The 21560-nt window shown below is 41.5% G+C and overlaps 1 protein-coding gene across 5 annotated transcripts; it reads right to left on the bottom strand.

The window, feature by feature from the left end:
* Positions 1-809: 809 nt before the first annotated feature.
* On the bottom strand, positions 810-21209 carry LOC118225585 (uncharacterized protein C1orf146-like). Of its 5 annotated transcripts, none has more exons than XM_035414163.1 (7): positions 20669-21209; positions 19948-20041; positions 19005-19176; positions 18451-18529; positions 17852-17952; positions 6975-7075; positions 810-6837 (listed from the first exon to the last, which is right to left on the bottom strand). In XM_035414163.1, the coding sequence occupies exons 1-7, from the start codon at positions 20735-20737 to the stop codon at positions 6824-6826; spliced, it is 630 nt and encodes a 209-aa protein (XP_035270054.1). In that variant the 5' UTR covers positions 20738-21209; the 3' UTR covers positions 810-6823. The 5 variants fall into 5 exon arrangements, with proteins under 5 accessions (XP_035270054.1, XP_035270055.1, XP_035270053.1 ...); XM_035414164.1 differs by having other exon boundaries at positions 810-6792; XM_035414162.1 differs by having other exon boundaries at positions 810-7075.
* Positions 21210-21560: the final 351 nt, after the last annotated feature.

The following is a 21560-nucleotide window of genomic DNA, read 5'->3' as shown; positions in this document are numbered from 1 at the left end:
GGGATATAGCTAGGGTTAGGGTTAGGTTTATGGTTACAGTTAGGGTTAGGGTTAATGTTAGGGATACAGCTAGGGTTAGGGTTATGGTTTGGGTTACAGCTAGGGTTAGGGTTAGGGTTACGGTTACAGCTAGGGTTAGGGTTTCAGATAGGGTTAGGGTTAGGTTTTGAGGTAGGGTTAGGGCTAGGGTTAGAGCTAGGGTTAGGGTTAAGGTTATGGTTACAGCTAGGGTTAGGGTTATAGCTAGGGTTAGGGTTAGGGTTACGGTTACAGCTTGGGTTAGGGTTAGGGTTTCAGCTAGGGTTACGGTTAGGGTAACAGCTAAGGATAGGGTTAGGGATACAGCTAGGGTTAGGGTTAGATTTATGGTTACAGTTAGGGTTAGGGTTAATGTTAGGGATACAGCTAGGGTTAGGGTTATGGTTAGGGTTACAGCTAGGGTTACTGTTAGGGTTACGTTTACAGCTAGGGTTAGGGTTACGGTTAGGGTTTCAGATAGGGTTAGGGTTAGGTTTTGAGGTAGGGTTAGGGTTAGGGTTAGAGCTAGGGTTAGGGTTAAGGTTATGGTTACAGCTAGGGTTAGGGTTAATGTTAGTGATACAGCTAGGCTTAGGGTTAGGGTTATAGCTAGGGTTAGGGTTAGGGTTATGGTTACAGCTTGGGTTAGGGTTAGGGTTTCAGCTAGGGTTACGGTTAGGGTAACAGCTAAGGTTAGGGTTAGGGTCACAGCTAGGGTTAGGGGTAGGTTTACAGGTAGGGTTAGGCTTAGGGTCACCTTCAGTGCTTGGCCCCCTAATAATAATAATAATAATGCTATGAGTGGGCACACAAGATATTACATTTATATGTACACATTGGAAGGCTCATCCTGTGCAGTCATTGTCCTTATAACAGTGAAAGACAAAAAATGGCTGGAATCTCAATAATAATGACAACATTATTTGGAGGAATTCAGCAGTGAACTATGTTTTCTCACAGAATACCTGAGTAAAGTTAAGTCTCACATAAAGATACTATGAGCTTTGAGTAACATTTGTTCAGATCATTGAAGATAGCACTGGAGCTTTGATGAAAGCAGCCTGTGCAGACGTCCAGGCTTTGCCCAGTGCAGGGTAACTTGTAATCATCCGGCCGCAGATAAGAGAGAGTCTTCATTGCCATGGGCAGAGGAGGCATGGAAACCTGCATGACGCAGGAGCCGCTGCTCCATAAATTCAGGAGCCACACCTGCCACCTGCCGCCGTCCAAACAGCGCCATGGCAGACTTGAAAGGACATGGTCTGCCGCACGGCAAACAGGCTTTCCACTGGCAGCCATGCTTCCGTTGGTTCTTGCGACTGAGAGCTTCCTGTTTGTTGTCTCTGACCTCCCTTGTTACTGGCTGTTCATCTGTCATGGCCACGAACACAGAGGCTTATTGTCTCCTTGCAGCAGTTGTCATCTGTGAAAGACCTGGTTTGCAATCTCAGTGAATAGACAAGGGTTAGCAGCTTTCTGAGCATTGAAACGGGGGACTGAATGTTCTTCTGTACAGGAAAATGGCCAAGAGATGACAGAGACAGGGCATCTAAATAATTGACCTTGGTTAAAAAAACAACATACAGTTTATAATACCCTGTAAACACGTATGTAATATAGTACCAAGAAATACATTACAATGATAATTCTGTTGATATAATCAGATTCAAGGTGCACCCTCCACATAAGTGTTGGAGATGTCATCTGCCCTTGCCTGATTCATTACATCAGTTACCAAAAACAGAGCTTGCTGCCAACCTGTTGTAATTCATCGAACTGCCACGTCTCGTTTATTCAATGTTCTGAATCTAAATACCAGCAATATTTGATTTTAATGTGGGAAAATGCAGCTCTCGTTGAAATGAGGTTATCACTAAAGCAGGGAATCCCAGGGGCTAGACACCAAAGAAGAAGAAAACAAATGTTTATGCTGGGCCAGTAATAAATCTTCCATGGCTAATGAGTTTGCACAGTGGGTGGACCAATAGGAAAAGCTCAGCCAGCAGATTTCCTCAGTCCTGTTCCTCGACTGGTTCAATGGAGCACATGTCTGAGTTTATCCAGAATCCGTCTGCCACTCACCCAGCTGAGAAAGCCACATGCACCCCAATCATGAGCAGTGGCCAGCTTTCACTTCAAACCTGACGCAACAATAACGATTTTTATATGATAAAGATGAACAAAACAAACGACTCATAACTAGCAATATCTCATGTCAAGCTGACTACCTACAGTGTAAATAATACATTTGTGTGACAAACCAAATTAATCTCACCTGTTCCAGTTGAATAAAATCCCATATTTCTCTGAACACCTCCTTAAACATATATTGGACAATTTTATGTGATACTCATTCAGTACATGAATTTATTAGAGCACAAAATATACAATCACTAAATACCATTTAAATCAGAATGCCATCAATTCATGTATTATTAATAAATGTGATTGCAACACACACTGCAGTGTGAATGATGTATATTATTTCATCAACCTTTACCTTGTGAACTGGAATTGAAACACAAAAGTAGACCAATATATATGAATCTCATTTTAAATCATATTGGATGTATGGATGCTAACTTGATTTAACCATATATAAGGAAAAGTGTGAGAAAAAAAAAGAAACAGAAAATTTGAGCAGGATTGAGCAAAGACAGCAGATTCATAAATCATTTGTACCATGTTAAACCTTGCTTGAAACTCCTGCTTGAACAATAATTGTTGAACATACCCCCAAAATAAGCCCACAAGCACATGAGTATTGAAGCCATTACAAGAACTTAAAGGTAAGTAAGTGAAAATACCAGAAATAAATGAGATACTTGGTTAGATTGTATCAACAGTTCAGCTCTTTTTAAGAAAATGTCCTTCTTCTTCTTCACCACAAGCAGCAGTCAATATACACTCTCCTACACTTCCTCCTAAAGTGACGTGACATGTTAGGTCCAATATGTACCCCTTCACTGCCCTGCCCCACGCCAGCCGCATCCCCTTGGGGACATCCTTACTCAGCCCAGCCAGTTCGTCTTTACTGTCGCACGCGCCATGCGCTTTTGTTCCGAGCCCCGTGTTGTTTTCAGGCCTGTTTAACATGGCAGGTCCCCGGGTGCCCCACACGCTTCCACTAACACTCCAAAGGGACTGACTGGCGTTTTGGAGACGAGGGGGGAGCTATTTGCAAGCGAGCTTCGCCCGGAGGACGTGACCGCAAGCCGGTGGCACCAGCCTGCACGGAGAGGCCAGACGAAAGCCGGCGTTCTCCTCAGGCACGCCTTGAAAGCTTTCCATTAGCCCCGCGTCGAGGGTATACGGGCACAGGCAGCACGCGCCCGGCTGAAAGCCCACGAGCTTAACGGACGAGGGACTGTGTGAGGCCGCCTGCTGATTTAAAGACATGTTTACCCGCTTCATTTAGCATCGCATATCACTTCGCTGTTTGGATGCGGGCCGTCACTTGGAAAAGAGGGCTTGCCGGACGGCTCTCTCAGCCTCCCTAGCTGCCCGCTGAGGAACATGAGCATCTCACGCATTTAAGAAATACACAGCCTAAAATTATATGCCCGATACTGTCATACAGTCTACCTGCGCTGTTTGTAATTGCGATGTGATCCGTTTGAGAATGTGAGACAGAAATAGCGACATTGTAGAACACTGAGAGAAAAAAATCCTTTTACCCTGTCAACAGTCAAAACATCTCTTTACGTCAGATTGCCTACATTCCCCCTTCCTTGTAAAGATCATGAATCTTAAATACAGCGCTAAAAGGATTTACTTTGTTAAAAGGTCCAATAACAAAGGATTCTTTCAAGAATGATGAGCTATGACAAGCAATGCATAAAACATTCACGAGACAGGATGTGAACCTTTAAAATCTTCTATGTAAGAGTGCCTGGACTTGTTAATCATACATCTGCTGTTGCTAATAACATCTATACCCTCATCAATGTATTATCAGCAAGAAATACCGAAACACTAACAGGGCTATAAAATGAAATGGTGTCAGAGTTCAGGACCCAATTTTGGTTTTATCATAAATGTGAATCAGGCATCAGGTCTGTAATCAGAATGACCTGTTTAATACTGCACCGACCTCCAACATCCTTTTCCCAAATCTAAAATCTTGTCTCTGTAAATGGCGCGATTTTGAGAAAGCACGACAATGATGAGCTGTGATACAGTCTCCCACTTAGGCTCCGGCCTGATAGCAGCTATATAGCAGCTATGAATCTTTCTGAAAAATTCATAAGATCTATTTCACCAATTATCCAGCCGAGCGTGCAGCCGTATCCAAATTGGACGGAGAGGAGAGGGGGGGGGGGGCGAAATGACAAAAGATTTATTTGCGGCAATGATAAAAAATTCATGCCGAGGCATTCAAGTAAAGTTACTTTTTGTGTTCTGATTTAATGAATGATTTGAGCTGCGCGGGGGCATCGCGGGGGCTGAGAGAAAGAGATGTTGCGCTCGCTGAAGCCTGTGCTAATGGCCGCTCGCGCAGCTGGGACGGCCACAGTATGGCCATGTGTCAGACTGCAGTAGGATCAAAGCGCTGTGGTGTGAGCCAAAACCCGCTGGACCCTGCGGGGTTTGGGGCGGGGGGTGGGGGGGGTTCCATTCCTGAAAGTGCATCGCTCACCCCAGAGGTCCACCCCTGACCCGACTGGGCCTGTGGGGTGCAGGTAAAAAAAAAAACAAAAAAAAAAACCCTGAAATGAGATTCACAAAATCCTGAAAGCCACTGAAATGTGCGTTGCCTGATGGGCCTTAACAGTTTACCAGATTTCAGTTCACAATGAGAGATTATGGGAAGAGCGTTAATTCAGCTGTTGTGGTTGCTATTGTGGTTATTGTATTTGGTCCTCTCAGGGGTGCTTTTAAGAACAAAGTATTTTTTAAGAACAAAGGATTGATAACAAATTAGTCATCCCTGAGAGAATTGTTTTTTTTTGGCATTGTATACAGCTTCCACCAATTTCTGGTTTTACACTACGCCCACTTCTGGTTTTTATGAATACAAATAATTTTGTTGGTTGAACAAGTACAGAGACATATACAAATAGTGGCATCTCCCTAGAAGCCACAAACCTTGTTCTCATGGCCTTAATTGGCAGTTGTTTGAAAGAAAACCACAAGAACCCACAGACACTGCCACATCCTTGGGAATCAGTTTGACACCCCTGCTGTGAAGACTGGTTCTTTTTATATAAGTATAAAAAAACCCCTATATTATATATAAATCCCTACCCCTACATAACACTATATTTCATCATGCAACACATGGATATGATTTTTAATACCAGAATCACACCACCTATATTGGTATTGCATTGGTGTACTTCATCGGGCAAACAAGGAAAAAGGGTGTTCTTCCTCTTTAAGACAGTGATGGGAGGAAGTCACTCTGGGTTGATATCTTTTGTGGTTATTCAATGTAGCCCTTTCAAACTGCTGGCTGGGTTTAAAACATTCATGATAATGGGAAGACCAGGTTCCAGCCACATAGTTGCATCCCAGCTTGCATCACAGATAACAAAGTACATTATCACAATGTAACATTGTATGGTTGTTGCTTAACAGTGAAGATGTATTGCAAAAGCATTGTCTGTTACTTAGGATAAGCATGAGGCAGACATTCTGACATACTGACATACTGTTATGCAATGTGTTATGATGCAGTCTTCCTACTGAATGTAATGTCTAACATGATTAAAAAAACATTTAAAACTAAATATATTTCCATCCCTGATCCTACATGATAAAACTTTCATATTAATTTTATTCAAGCCTGGTGACTGCGATAGGCATTGTGAAAAAATATTTCTTGGTTACCAAATTAAATTATGTAATAAAACATGTGACACAAAATATTTGTAAATGTAAAGAAACACATATTATGCTTATAACAGCCGTCATAATGTCATGTAAATCATTCCTGTGACAAACTATAAGACAAAAGTCTATAACATATTATATCCCTGCTTGATAGCAAACTGTTACTATTTATGTTACATACAGAGCCCTCCAAAAGTATGGAAAAATAAGTTATTTTTGCTATGTAAATCAGGTATTTGGATTTAGATCAAAAGATGAATGTGAGATAAAAGTACAGTTTCATGGTATTTACATGCATATACTGTATGTTTTACCATTTTACAGAAACAGCTGTGTGTTGAATGCCTATTTGGATTTCCTCTATTATTGCATATTTGTGCACAAAATATACATCACAGATTAAGGATTCAGTTTAAACATATCTCTACCAACATGCAATTACAATTGATTCTATTTTAGTTCTTCAGTAAATCCCTATACCAAGAAAATATTGGCATTCATTAGAAGTTAAAATAAACACTGTCAGGCTTACATGAGAGTAAAGATATTCCATGGGCTTGAGGTGACATGGGCTTGAGGGGAGACATCTTTGGCAGGTGAAACAGGAATTTGAGCACTCAAGCAAGCACTTCAGCAGATAAAAGAAATGGCTAAAAGGCTGCATCACTTCAAACAAGACACCGGAACCCAAAACACAGTGTGCCACCCCCACCCCCCTGCGTTCGTGTCACAGCTACAGCGGCGAGAGCTTGTAAGAGACGGCTGATGAAATCACTTTGACAGGCAGCTCGCATGCAACATCCCCAGCTCTTCATTGCTGGGGGAAACCCAGGCCTACACCAGTTGGAAGCTCCATCAGCAGCACCTCAGAGCCCCGGCCCGAAACACAGCCGATATTGATCAGTGCCAGACAGAAGGTGTCTCTCCCTGCCTACATCCCTGGGAAGCAGGAGGTGGTTATCCGTGTCAATTAAGGCCCCTGCTCTGTAAGTATTGATCGAGAACAACCAGACACAGGTTAACTGCCATCAAAATGGCGATTTACAAAAGGGACACGGGGCAAGTGGCCTGTGGCGATAGCTGCTCTGGCGCAGGAGGTGTGGATCCATTGAAGCGCTTACCCCAAGTGGCTCCCGCAGTCGGGCAGGCGTTGGCGTTTAAGAAGGCCTGAAGCCTCTCTGCTGGCCTCTCGCCAGGGAGCTCGAACCTCCCACTGCACCGTCTGTAAAGCGCGTGCAAAAAAGCCGCTGCAGGTAAGGGTTGTTTAGGGACACACACACCCCTACCTCGCTCCTTCTCCCCTATAACGGCAGGGTCTGGAGTGCAAAGCTTTCACAAAAGCAGACAGGGCCAAGATTTCCCCTGGCGAGGACAGAGGCTCCATTAATTCTCAGCCTACCTGAGCGGCACTGCTGTACCACACCATATCCGACAGGAGTCCACAGCTATGCCCCTTTCTCCATTTTATCTAAGAGGACCTGACCTTTGCAGATCCTTACAAAGCAGGAAGTAGCAGATGCTCACACATACATCAACTCCTACCCACACTTCCTGTAATCTCAAAGCCCCAGATAACATGGCCTCTGACCGGTTTACTATCATTGAGGAGCATTTTCTTGTCAAAAGAAGTAATGTATGCAAGTATTTAAGTAAGAGTATGTATCTGTTGTACCTCAAAAGATTATACAGTAGGGGAGACCCACTCAAACCAAATCCTAACAAGGTAAATCTGAGCTACAACCAAGTGGCTACATTTAAAATCAAACCCAACAGTCTACCATGGATGGATATAGGGCCTCAAGGGAAGCCCACTAAACACTGCCGTTTTCTTGACAAGAACGGAGGTATTTGGGGAGGATTCCGGGCAGGCTGGAGCAGAACCAGGGTGGGTCTCCGGGGGTTCCGCAGCCCACTTTTCCGTGGAGCGACGGAGGGGAGGCAGGCTGGGTAAATGCTCCGCTAAATGAGTTCTCTTAAAGGCCAATGAAGGAGAAAAGGGAGGCAGGAAGAAGGGACGGTGGGAGGCTGTTTGCTGTCTGTATCTCAGCTTGAACCCACTTAAACCTGGCCCAACCCTCCAACACAGCCTGCCCACATAACACCCTGGGGCCACTGCCCATTACCTATAATGCTCATCCTTGTCCAAATTCCCTTGTCTGTGTCTATGCCGCACTGCTCTTCTAAAAGCTGCATTTTACCATTTCTTGTCACCTTGTCATGGTGATACTGTAAATCAATTATGATGTAGTTGTCAATTTTCTCCCCATGGAATATTTGGCTAAAACAAATAAATTTGCCATAAGCCAATCACGAGGTACTCTTCTTGTAACGGTAAACTGAACTCTATTTAAAGAGCTATATTTATCTTTACAGAGGAAACCTAAATAGGGGGTGAAGTAATGCCAGTGTCTAAAACACCATAAAGGACTGATCATTTCTGGAGGATGGTGGTGATGTCATACAAGGCTAGTGACATTACGCCATCTCCTGCCAGATGGATGAAACAATGCAGGGTTGGGCTTCATCTGTGACTGATGGGATACTACAAACATAGACAAATTGCTAGTCCTGATGCCAAAGCCACCATGACATATCAAGGGGGACTACCAGTATATTTTCTTGGCCCTGGATGAACATTACAAAAAAGGAAAGAAAGGCTGTCGGCTAAGATTAGCCTACGAGTTATATCTACTGCGTGACCTTCAGCTGTTTCTCCCTGGGGTCCCATACTGCATTTTTTATTAATTTTTACAGGAGTTTCACTTCTTAACTAAAGTTAGCACAGGCATGTCAGCAGTAGCCCATGCAATACCTCAACATATTAATGTGTCATTTGTCTGGACTAATAAATATATCTCTGTTGATCTATTGATCACAATCAAGCTATTATCCATCCCCTGCCACCACAGCTGATGTGTGGTGAGCTTTCTGGCATAAATTGGCTGCCATGCTACACATTGGTGATATGACGTAAGCTCACCCCCTTCACTGTAATTTTGAGATCTTGAAGGACTACAGTGTCAATGTGAATCATCATTATCATCATGATCATTATTTTTGTTACTTGGTTCATGAATAACAGTGGCACAAGGTCTTCATAAAGTGTTTTCCAAAAATCTAACCCCAAGGAGCAGGGAATACATCAGCTGGTCAACTTACACAGTTGTTTTCTTGTGGCTAGGCCCCTATTAAATATGCATGGACATGCGATAGCAGTGACCTGAGACATCCTTCTTCGAGCGCCGCTACACCCCACATACCTTCTGTTGAGCTTTTCCACAACAATGAGCTTTTGGATCGAGTCCTGGGCACAAGAGTTCACCAGTGAGAGGGCAAGGTCTTTACCACCCGCATTATGGTACAACAAACCAGCACAAACAGTTCGCCCACGTCATATTAATGCAATTTACATTAGTAAACCTCAGGCTAGAAAAAAGTCATCAAGACAAAAATCAATCATCCCAAATGCAAAAATAATTCAGAATACTAACGCTTCACTATAAAACATTCAAAACGAACCATTATTATAGCAGCCTAATGAGATTCAGTTGCCATAGTATGCAATGATTATACGAGTGTCAAAGGCCACTTCACACTGAATTTTTTATTGCAGCATGGAAAAAAAGGAATTACATTTGGAAACTGTATAGATATTGTACTTTATGTGTGCAATGGCATATTAAGTCACTGTTTTAAGGAGATGGTCATAAAATCAATGAGCCGACACATTTATTCAGAGCAAATAACAACTCATACATTCTGTATATTGCATAATCATTGCTGCAGGGTATTTTACAAAGTAGTTCAGGTCAAGTATCAAGCTCAAATAGGTAGTGTCCAGGACTTTGCAGAATTTGAACTTGGAGTGTTCTGCCTGAAAGCCCAATTTTCGCAAGCACTGCTACACATTGCTACTCCACAGAAGCCTGAATAGGAAGCTTATTTTCTGAAAACACATCAGTTTTCTCATCATCTTCAGATAGATGCATTAACAGGACCGGTGGGGACTGCAGGACTGTAGGCCACAGGTTTGCTCAGAGTAGTTCTGACTGTAAGCAGAGAGGATGGTACAAGCGGTTTCAGGTAACTGCCATTGTGATATCCACCCCGACACTGATCTCTCTCAGTCTTCTAGAATGTCCCACAGGGAATATTCAAAGTGCTCAGTCACATGGGAAAGGAACAATGAATCCCCAGTGTACATGTATTCTGGTAATACTGCTGAAAGTTAAAATATAAACACAAAGCTGTCAGGGGCAGATCAATAGCCTTGAGTTCATCAGTTATTCAATTCGTAATACACTTATATTGGTTCCAAAAAGATGATTATTTCCAATGAAAAATGTAAGTATTGTGTAGCCAAAAAGCAACGTATATCACTTCATATCACTTAAAAGAGAGAACAGAGAGAGGAGAGAGAGTGAGAGAGAGAGGTGTCGGTGTCATTCATGCTAACCTAATCTATCTAAACAAGCTGTCTCTGTTCAGTTTTATCAGTCCGTGTCTCTCTTTTAGACCACTGTGTCTCTCAGTTCCAGTTCCCTCTGCTCAAGATGAGCTCAATAAAACTGTTTATAGAGGATGCACACCCAAAGGTGGCACACAGACTGATGGAGTGGGACTCCATTTAAGTTACAGACAATTTTATTTCATTGTATTCTGACCACCACACGCAGAAAAATTATGTTTATCCAAATATATCACAACTGAAGTAAAGGGAGAGTAGCTAAAAGGGTCTTTCTCAAATATTATTATCAGTGCATGGGCTTCATGTGTGCATGGTTTGGTAGGCACAGCCCTTGTGTACACTTGCTCTTGAACTTGATAGAACTTTCTACTTTGATAAAACATGACAGGATTTATCATTATTATAATTGTTATTATTGTTATTGTTGTTGTTACAGAAGTGAGAGAAGAAGAAGGAAAATGACTTATTATTTCTCTCTGATATTTCCATTTTCTCTTATTTACCTTCAAAGTCTTAGTAGGCTTTGGCAATTATGTGTGTGTGGACTAATTTTGGGGGCATGTTCAACAATTATTTTTCAGGCAAGAGTTTCAAGCAATGTTTAACAGGGTACACATGATTTATGAATCTGATTTCTTTGCTCAATTCTCAGAGCGCTTTTCTCATTCTCAGTGTTGTTACTGTGAAGGGGGGACGTAGGCCGATTCATCACTTCTGTCACTAGTGTCAATTCTCATGTCCTATTTCACCTCCTCCAGAAGCACACAGCCCAGTCTGCAAAGTTCCCTTTCTCTGTTTCTGTCTCTGTTTCCGTCTGCTCGCTTCAGTGTCCATAGGACTGGGACTCTCCATTATGGTGACTGCTTCTATAAGGAGCCAAAGCCTACATCCTGTGTGCGACAAGCTCCGGATGAATGAATCAGTTTCAGGAGGACCTCGGGTGGGTGGGTGTGAGATTACTGATCTGAAACTTGTTAATGGGCTGGTCATCAAGCTTCACAACCCTCTCTGTTTTGCCACACCTCACACAGAGGGAAAAAGGTTACTGCCAACCCAGTGCAAACAAAAGACTAATCACTGACTGCACCCCAACTTGCTCCCAACCACTGGGGCTGTTCCCTGCCTGTAAGACATTTGGACAACACTTTCTATAGGTCCTTCAAAAGAGCTATATGACCTAACATGCAATATGCCTATTTGTTTAGACAGTGCATATGCAGAGCCTATGTACTGCTTGTGAAGGTGTTACATAGCTTTCACGATAGGCGATTGATAGACTGATAGATACCCCATATTCTTGCTGTTTTCCTTATTCTTTGAAATATAAGTATAAGAAATAAGGAATCAATGACATTGAGCCAGCACTGTTGCATGTGATACAAGATATGTTCCTTTGGATCACCATACAATGCGCATCAATGCCTTCATTTTAGAATATAATCTTCAAATATAACAATCAATTTTCCCCTTGCAATAATGGAGTCAAAAATGGCAACAGAAATACTAAATCACCTCAAGCATCATTTCAATCCAATCCCAGCATCCCATTCACCCACCGCCGCACCCGCTCTTCTCTTTAAGTGCCCTGTTCTTCAGTTAGCACAGACAAACTGTCAAAACAACAAATCACCAGTCTCCAATTAAGGGTGACAGAGCAGAGGCAAACACGGAGCCATCGCGCTCAATGGCGTGTTTGCTCAGCGGCTTTGCCGAGGGCTGTCGTCACGCCGCAATACACACGGAGGCCTCGCTGGCAGCTGTCGGGCAAAATCGCACCGTTCAAACACGCCCGTGCCCCCCATTCACCGAGCAAATCAGGGCCAGGGCTCGTCTATAGAGCGAGGCCGGGCAGGAAGTAGATGATTGCGCTGGTGTTATGTTACACGGGCATGGAAGAGACGTCGGGAGGCGGGAGCGCCTTTTCATGGCTTTGTGACGCAACGCCCGGTGGAAACCCGACCCTTCGCAATCGGAGAGCTCTTTTTTTTCTCGTTATCGTTAATATTCCAAACCACAGAGGCCGGTCGCTCTGAGACGCAATTCCGTGCGAGAAACCACCAGGCCAGAGGTGGCAGACCGATGTGAGATGCGATTCCTGCCTCAGCGCTAAGTTCTCTGCACCAGAACTGCCTTGCGTCATCTTTCTGAGCTGTGTCACATTGAGATCATCCTTAAATGTGTTGCTCTCTATAGTTGCAGTCTAATGCAGTACAATGTTTATCAAATGAAATTCTGCACAATGTTCTTTTCCAATATTTTACCATCAGCCAAAGGAGGACAGTAGAGTCAGCTGAGGAAATGCAACACAACACATTAGACAAACTGTGTCCTGCTTTCGTTGCCTCGTGATTACTCTCAGCTAGTGACATATGTAGGGCATAGCTCATACAACAGTATGTCTAAGATATAGGGAACAGACAGCATTTCTAGTGGGAGAGGCTGAACACACCACAAAAGACAACAACAACAGTCATTATAAATCAAGGGAAATTGAAACGATTGACACCTCTTGCAGCCAATTACAGTAGGCGGTCCAGGACAACATTTTTCAGCCAGAGGACTGCCATCTTCAGAGACCACTGAGTATGGCTTCAGAATGGTAGTACTGAACAGCTGCCAGCAATCATCAAAGCTTAAGAAAACATGATAGGGTTAACATCGACATAAGCATCAACAGATATTATAGCAGTATACCCACATCATTTGTCATTCTTCCCTCAGAGAATAATAAGATGGTTGCCAGAGGTCTGGATAACTGAGGTCTGGTATGTGCAGCACTATGAACACTAAAATGACCGCTCTGAAACACAGGGGAAGGACAGTTTATATTGCACCCATGTTACTACTTCCAGAGATATTGACTCACGCCACCCCGCTAAGACGCTATTTGGCAAAAAGGCACTGCTCTGCTCAAGTCTTAGTCTATACAGATAATTTGTGGTGTATCTCTGACAGGAGGCCCTGAAGTGCGGTCATGCAGCCAATGGAGAGTGACAAAGATTTTTTTTGTTCACTCCACTGGGAGCTCTCTGAGTAACAGTTCTAACTGTCCCAGGTGGGCCCCTCACTTCCCAGTTTCTTTTGTCTCTGTACCTACACTTACGCTTTACACTTACACTACCCGTGAAACTCAGCACTGTGCTGTCTGCAATGGCTAAAACTGAACATTATCCAAATGAGAGAAAATGCCACTTTTCTAATCTGATGTACATCGACATCGCAATTGTTGCGCCTTGAACTAGCGATTAATCACTGACACATAATCAATCATGACATGTAACAACAGAGCATTCCTTTTTAAAGCTGAAATTTACAATGAACACTAACCTCCAGATGTTCTAAATTAGCCATATACAACACTTTCTAATAGTCTCTTTCTGAACAGCACTAGTGCTAACTTTAGATGCACCAGGCCCTACAGCTGCTGCCTCGACTATTTTGTCTTCTGAATCCATTGGAAACGCCTCAAAGAATTTATAATTTTCTTCTTCACTTAACATCGGTAAGACCACTATCTGCTAAAGAGAGTTTTAGCTCTCCCTGCTGTTCCTTAATGGTACTACATCCTGCTCACTTTCCACTGTAGATTGTTTTTGGCACTTTCAGCAACTCATGCAGGGTCCTCTTACCCACCCCAAACAACTTTTTTTAAAATCAGCTGATCCAGAATTACAACGTATGATACTGCTATTGTGTCCTTGCAAAAATGATCTGAACAGAGCCCACACCTTAAAAGTTTGGTGTTGTAGGCAAAAATACAAATTACAGTACAGATAAAACGGAAAGCAATCAAACTATTATTATCTAGGTACTGTATAACAAGAGTGGTCACATCAGATAATTGATGTTCTGGCCGGATTTAACATTTTCGGAATGAATGCTGAGTAAAACATCACCTGTTTCTAAACTTCCATTATCATTACCAAGTAAAGTTAATTGAGTGAAAAAAGTTGCTGTAATGATGATGAAAAGGGATCATCGTGATCTTTGTGAACCTTCAATAATCTAATTTACACATACATTTGCAAGATTATCATTTTCATGATACACTATATGACCAAATGTATCTGGACACCCCTTGGTCTGGGGCTGTTTTCACGGTTTGGGCTAGGCCCCTTCGTTCCAGTGAAGGCAAATCTTAATGCTACAGCATACAATCACATTCTAGACAATTCTGTGCTTCTCCGACATTTTGGAGAAGGCTTTATTTAGTTTCAGCATGACAATGCCCCCAGGCACATAGCGAGGTCCATATAAAACAGTTCTTTGGAGATTGTTGTGGAAAAACCTGTCTTGCCTGCACAGAGCCCTGACCTCGGCCCCATCCAACACCTTTAAGATGAATTGGAAAGCAAACTGCGAGCCAGGCCTAATCAGTGCCCAACCTCAGTAATGCTCTTCCGGCTGAATGGAAGCAAATTCCCACAGCAATGCCTGAACATCTAGTGTAAAGCTTTCCCAGAAAGGTGGAGGTTGTTATGGCAGCAAAGGGTGGACCAACTTCACTACAATGGCCATCATTTTGGATGAGATATTGGATGTCAAGTGTCCATATACTTTTGGCCATGCGTATATAGACATAGGTGTCACTGAAGACAGGTTGATGTCCAAAGATTTTGATTGCCGTTGAAACCCAAAACTATAATCTAGAACCGTTGTAGGTGCTGGAAAAAACCGATCACACCAAAGCAGGCCCTACAGAGAACTATTAACCCTAGTCTGCAACAAAGTCATCTTTCATGAAAGAAGTCATGAAAACAAGAAATGGTGAGTCTTCTGAAGGTTTCCTACTCTGACCTAAAAACTAAAAACAAAAACGTGCACCTAAAAGAAAAAGAACATTCACTGTCCAACACCACATAAAACGACAAAGAAATAACCAAAACAAAAAATCACAACGTCTACAACATTGTGCAGGATCCAGCCACAAACCGCTCCATAAAAGCCTTTCTCCCTCGTAGCTGCAGCAGGCCTTTTGTAGTGCCACCCAGCGGGTGAAGCCAATCTGGCAACAAGCCACTCGTTAAGGTGGAGCACAGGTAGAGAGAGAGAGACTCAGATCACATGCAGGGGGTTAGTTTCAGCACCTGCATGTAACAGTCTGTCTTCACTCTCTGCGGGCACACTGCTGTACTATTCTCAGGTAGAGTGATATAAATGTCATATGTTCTGCCCAGCATATGTACTTGGCTGAGGGGAAGGGAGCTGTCTTGTGGTTTCAAACGGAAACCCTTTGAGGGCCTCAGTTAGTCTGAGTGTTAACTGACTTGCAGTTAGCTTAAAAACTGTTTTTTTTTTTTTTTTCTTTTTAAATAAAAAAAAAAAAACCCTTGTGGAAAGTGGTCTGTGCTCAAGAGGGCTGTGAGGTTATTTTGAACAGCAGTGTCCTTCACCACACTGGAGGCCTGAACACTTTGTCCCCTCAAACTGCTGAAAACAACGGGGCTACATTTAGATGTGCTTTTGCATTTTCTTAACTGTAAATTACTTAATATAACGCGATATATGGAACAGGTCCTTCAAGCTAAGAATACATTAAGGAATACTGCAAGATTAAAAACAATCATTTTCATTTCACTCCAGTGTTTTAGCGTATTTAGAATAGATAGAACATGTCAATGTTTATTTCTGAGTCTTCACCTCTGATCCCCCCTCCCCCCGATTTGAGATGTCCAATTGTATGACTGGCGCTTTTCGTCACTGAAAAGTTCACCGTAAATCCTGAGGAGCAGGATTTTGTACACACAGTGACTCCAGAACTATTTAAACTCACGTTATACACTCGCTGTGTGTCTTTTTTTATTTATTTGGGCAAACATTTGTCTATTTTGTGTAGTTAAAGCTTGGTGAACTGAACATGCTGTGCATGTCAGGATCTCATAAAGTGAGTATTTCCAATGAGGTATTTCAATAGATTTTTGAACAAATTACTGATGACTAATTCTTTTAAGTTCAATAGCTGCTAGAGAAAAGGACCTAGAAACTTCAAACCACTTTTAAATTGTTCACAAATAATGGGCACAGGATGCACAGGATGCCTTTGCATTGTGCATTTTTACCTCATGCAATTTTACATGAATATTTCCAATGAGGTATTTCAATAGATTTTTGAACAAATTACAGATGACAGCAGGTTCAGTGACAATGGAGTCAGTGATTCAGCCATACGTTTATTCAGAAAACCATAAGATTGACCTTCAATTAGAGAGACAGTTTGTAACTATGCTTAGCAAGTATTCTGTTTCTGGCCCTCTTATCTTAAGTCTGTCTATGCCAGTGCGTACCAACACTGTTCCTGGAGATACCACCCTGTAGGTTTTCACACCAACCCTAAAAAATCACCTCATTCAACAGTTAAAGATCTTGTTGAGCTGATAATTAGTCCGGTGTGAAAATTAGGGTTTAAATGAAAACCTACAATATGGTAGATCTCCACAGGAACAGGGTTGGTTACCCCTGGTCTATGTGAATGAAGAGGGCCTTGTTCTGTCACCATAACATACCACAAGGGGTCTCTGTTGCCTCCATAGTGAAAGTAGCCAGACAATCACTTCAGAAAGTATCGGAAATATTGAAATGAAACTGCTAATGGTTTATTGAAGGTAAGAGGACAAGAACTGACAGAAACTGGGTTGCTATGACACCTAAAAAGGTATTTTTAAGGTAAGCTCAGAAGCAGTGCTGCGAGAGGCTGAATGCAGTAATGTGTTTACTAATTACCAGTTTCCTAATTTTACTGAGTACAAAATCATGGGAAATTAGTGGTTATTACTGTCTCCAGCTCGATCATGCAGGACCAAGATCAGCAATTTCCCTCCATTACACTGCAGTTACTACCCTCCTCCATTCAATGTTTGACTTGATGGAGAGTGTCAGGGTACTAAATTGAGGTCATCCAAATGAAAGAGTATTCTAACTACGAGGAAAACTGGGCCACTGCTCACAGTCGTGCTGCCCAGCCTATACTTCCCACTTCAAATCCTTCTTCCCCTCCTGTGGGATCCTTGTTCAGATGATTGTGATTATGAGAGTCATTAAATAATATTAATGAAAAGGCTAGCGACTAATGGCTATCCGCAACGTTTACTGTCAAACAAGTGGATGGGCACAAGCCATCGTGGTGAACCGGTGTCTAATTTAATACCATCAAAACACATACCTTCATCTACAGAAATGTGTTAAAAAACATGAAATATTAGTGTTTTTAAGAAAACATACTTTTCCAACCAAAGATTTGCTCAGTTTATTTAAACCTAAAGGCTTTCAATACAAGTTTTTTTGAAAGGTTTAAAGAGATCTCAACACCGTGAGAAATCAATTTTAACAGATAGCGCCTTTCAACACCTACTGTAGGCACAAATTGCCATGTTCCTTTTAAGGCTGTAAAAATGAATGTAGATTTCAGCACCTCACCATCCCTTTAAAGAAATTATCGCTGAAACCACGCTGTCAGCTCTGGATAAACATCGGCTCTGGGCTAACGGGCGTGTTTCAGAAACGTCTCTGTGCCGGGTCGCTCATCCCACCTACATATCTCGCAGCATCTCCCACACAGGGCTGCGCTCGATGACGTGGGCCCGCGCCAAGGACATCCGATCCCGCACGGTCACCACATGGGGCTTGCTGGTAGCCTGGCGACAAGAGCAGACAAAAGCCCCACAGATATCACCACACATCAAAATCTCTTCAGAGGCAAATATGTGAATGGCACAACGCACAGACACATGTAATGCATGTACAAGGTCATAAATGCAGGATTACACTGCCAGGGAAATGGAGCAATGACCATTTGAATTAATATTTATTCACATTTCAACTCACTTGAGGGATTGTATATAACCTTTCAAATCTCTCATAAAAGTTCTGGCTCTTTATTCAAAAAAGTAAAAAACTGGCGCAGCAATTGAAATAACACGGAGAGGGAACCGTTTTGGATCAAGCTACAGAAACGATCGCCATGATAAAATACAGGGGGAACATTGCAATTGGACCAAATCTTCTAAAGTTTCTTGTCTGTGGCAGGGCTCCTCTGTAAAAGAGACCTTGGTCACAGTAAGACAGCCCTGCACAAATGAAGGTTACATAAGAAATAAAATGCAAGACTTCAATCTTAATACACATAACCCTACCTTGGCAATGGTAAGCATGCCCTTTACCATCTCAGCAATATTATGCACTGGAAGGATCCGGAGGTTGCCGCCAAAAAACCTGAAATAGTAAACATTCTTTGGAATATTCAGACAAAACAAATAGCATTTTTAGAATATAAAGACAAAAATGTCGCATTGAAACAGGACAGTAAACAACATCTAATTTCTGTCATTTGGACATTATCCCTTAAATAAATTGAATATGAAATTGAACTGTGATACTGTATACAGTAAATATGTGGACATTTACTGAAAACATATATTTAACTGCAGTGTAGTAATATAAGTGATAAGTGATCTGAAAACAGCAATAATTGTTTCCCTGTATATTATGAAGTGTTACAATATCTTGATAGTACATTTTATTTTATTATATTTTCATTGTATGCCATTTTCATTAAGGAAACTTACATGTTCAATATATACACATATAAAAGGTTGATACGCTGACATTTCTAGGAATGGCTTAAAGTGGGTTGAATCAAAGAGGTCAGTCTCAAAAGACAAAATATGACATTCTGTTTATGGTGTACCTTTGCTGAACTGTGGAAAGTATCTCCCACTCTTTCTTCCTATGGAGTGAGGCTAGCAACAGAATAAAGCTATTTCTGTGAATCTGTAGAAACGTCTTAATCCTTTCAAAGAGACCTGCTTCCTCTGGATTCTCAGGGAATTCTTGTGCAGCAACAAGCATAAATGCTATACCTGTATAAAAAAAATGAAATACAAGTCTACTTGGGGATCGTTTAAAACATAATATAAAGGCTGAGAAGTTAAGACACATCATAAATTACAAAAACAGTCATTTTAGGATACCAACATATAGCTTACCTGGACATTAATTTACCAGACAAGGTTTGCACATTAAAATTTTACCAATACAATTGATCCTAGAACAAGAGCATAAGAGTGAAAACAAGGGTTTACATTTTTTTTATTGACACATATTTCGTAATACAGCTGTGGCATCTACTGATGTATACATATTTTACCTTGACTACAGAAATTAAAAAATGTATTTGCACTTTCAGTGTATTGGGCCCTAAATATTCACATAACTGTGAAAAATAATAGGCCCATTATTTTGGAGCATCTCCATGATCATGCAGATAATCAAGGAAACTACCCAATATTTAAAAGACATCAGAAATGGAATGCCATGTAATGGAAATTAAATGTGTGTAAACAATAGAGCGTATAAAATAGGTGTAAACTGTAATATAGCCCCCTTTTCAACTGGCTGGAGCCTGTGACGCTGGCGTGATGGTTGAGCAACGACACACGAAGCTCTAGTTTCCAGTTTTAATAGCATCAAGGAAAAACCTGTCGAAACGGAAGAAACCTCTATCCTCCTCTTTCACACAGCAACCCATTAAGATGCAGAATACAGTCCGTCTAGTTTCTTACGCATATCATCCTTAGCAGTGTGTTTAAATATGCGAATCGAGGCAGTGATTTCAGTGATTCGCCCAATACCTGACTGGGGGAAAATGAAGGTTCCGGATTCGACAAAGTCTGAGTATCGAATCCGATGTTGTTGTGCTTGTAACATTCGCGCAGCATCGTGGTTCTGTGAAGAAAAACATACGCCCAACTTCAATTATTTGGGAATACCCATATGCACGCTATGATTTGTTGTTTTCTGTAAATTTCCCCTAATAACGAATATTAAGTTATAAGTTGTGACTTACAGTTTAACTAAGATCCCTATCGGGAGGTAGTCCCTTTGGTTTTTTTTTAACATCCCCATGCACTGTCTATAATTTTGTTTTACTTTTTTTAACCTTGTGTGCACAAAACAAACAAAAAACTAGCATTTAACAGAATAATAATATATCCCGGAACAATGTTAAGGGTATGAAAGCGGTATTATTTTGTTCAGATTTGCATTATCATATGTGCTGAGGTTTTGTTGAACATTTGCAACGGTGCTACTAGCAGGCTAACAGGCTCACAATGCAGCAAAAAAAAATTAGAAAAATAAACCTAATGTGTCCGATGGAATTAGCCAGCTAGCCACTAGCCAGCGGCACTTGAAATGTAACGTCAGCAAGCGCGTTGTGTTAGATAACGTTATGTGTTCGAGCCCGTAAATTGCTAGTTATTGATTTCATTTGACCGGTATCAACGACATTGAGCCTGTCTATTTTTGATGCATTTGTCGGTACGTGCTAGCCAAACAATGCGATAACATCACCTGCAACGAAGTGCTAATAATAATTGTTGCTCTCAACGGCGTTGTCCTGTCGTTTCCGTTTTTTGCCATGGCCGAACGTGCAGTACGTAAGTTTACCTTTAGGAGTTTTTGCCAATTTAAATCATACAAGAAAGTCAGGGTTACTCGTAGTTGAAGAAATATTCAACGTATTAATGCAAATTTTGTTTTCGGTTTCCTGATGTCTTGACAAGCATCTTTAAAACCGCGCGCTCGAAAGATTTGCTCGCGACCGCCAGTATTTCATTGATCAGCTCTCCATAGCTTGTGTGAAACAACCATGCGGTCACGATTCACAGTTGGACCTGCTGTTTGTTGCCATTTTTGTCAAATAATATATCATACCCTTGCGGTATCCATATATGTCCATATTTATCTGGATGGAGAGTTTTGGAATTATCTTTATATGTTGAAGCTTGGCTTCCCTGATCACGTGACGTACGGCACATCTTTCAGGGAATAACTAGGAGGTCAATAATGGCCAATTACTTATTAGTGAACCGTTTTAATTGTTCTATTTTTAAATAAATGTTTCATACTGTAACTACTGCTGGCATGTAGAAGAGTCTCTGTATTGTATTTTTCTGAGACCCCAATATGTCATAGTGTCTTTGTTGGCTTCACAATCATAGGTTTTAAGAATTATTCTGCAGCTTTTATAACCACAAATGTTTTATTTTATCTTAAATAAAACAACGAATGTTGATCAACAGGTTCAAAACTTTTTGTTTTACCAATGTCTTGATAAGCATCTTGAAAAACATTTGATATAAAGGCTTGTTTGTGGAATCATGTGTTCTCTGTACATCAACTTATTCTGAACATCAGCTTTTTTTCTGCAGCTGTGCTTTTCTAACCACAAATGCTTTATTTT

The sequence above is a fragment of the Anguilla anguilla genome, chromosome 4 (assembly GCF_013347855.1).
Source record: "Anguilla anguilla isolate fAngAng1 chromosome 4, fAngAng1.pri, whole genome shotgun sequence".
NCBI classification, from domain to species: Eukaryota; Metazoa; Chordata; class Actinopteri; order Anguilliformes; family Anguillidae; genus Anguilla; species Anguilla anguilla.
The sequence above is the reverse complement of the archived record's forward strand: the minus strand, read 5'-3'. Positions and strand labels throughout refer to the sequence as shown.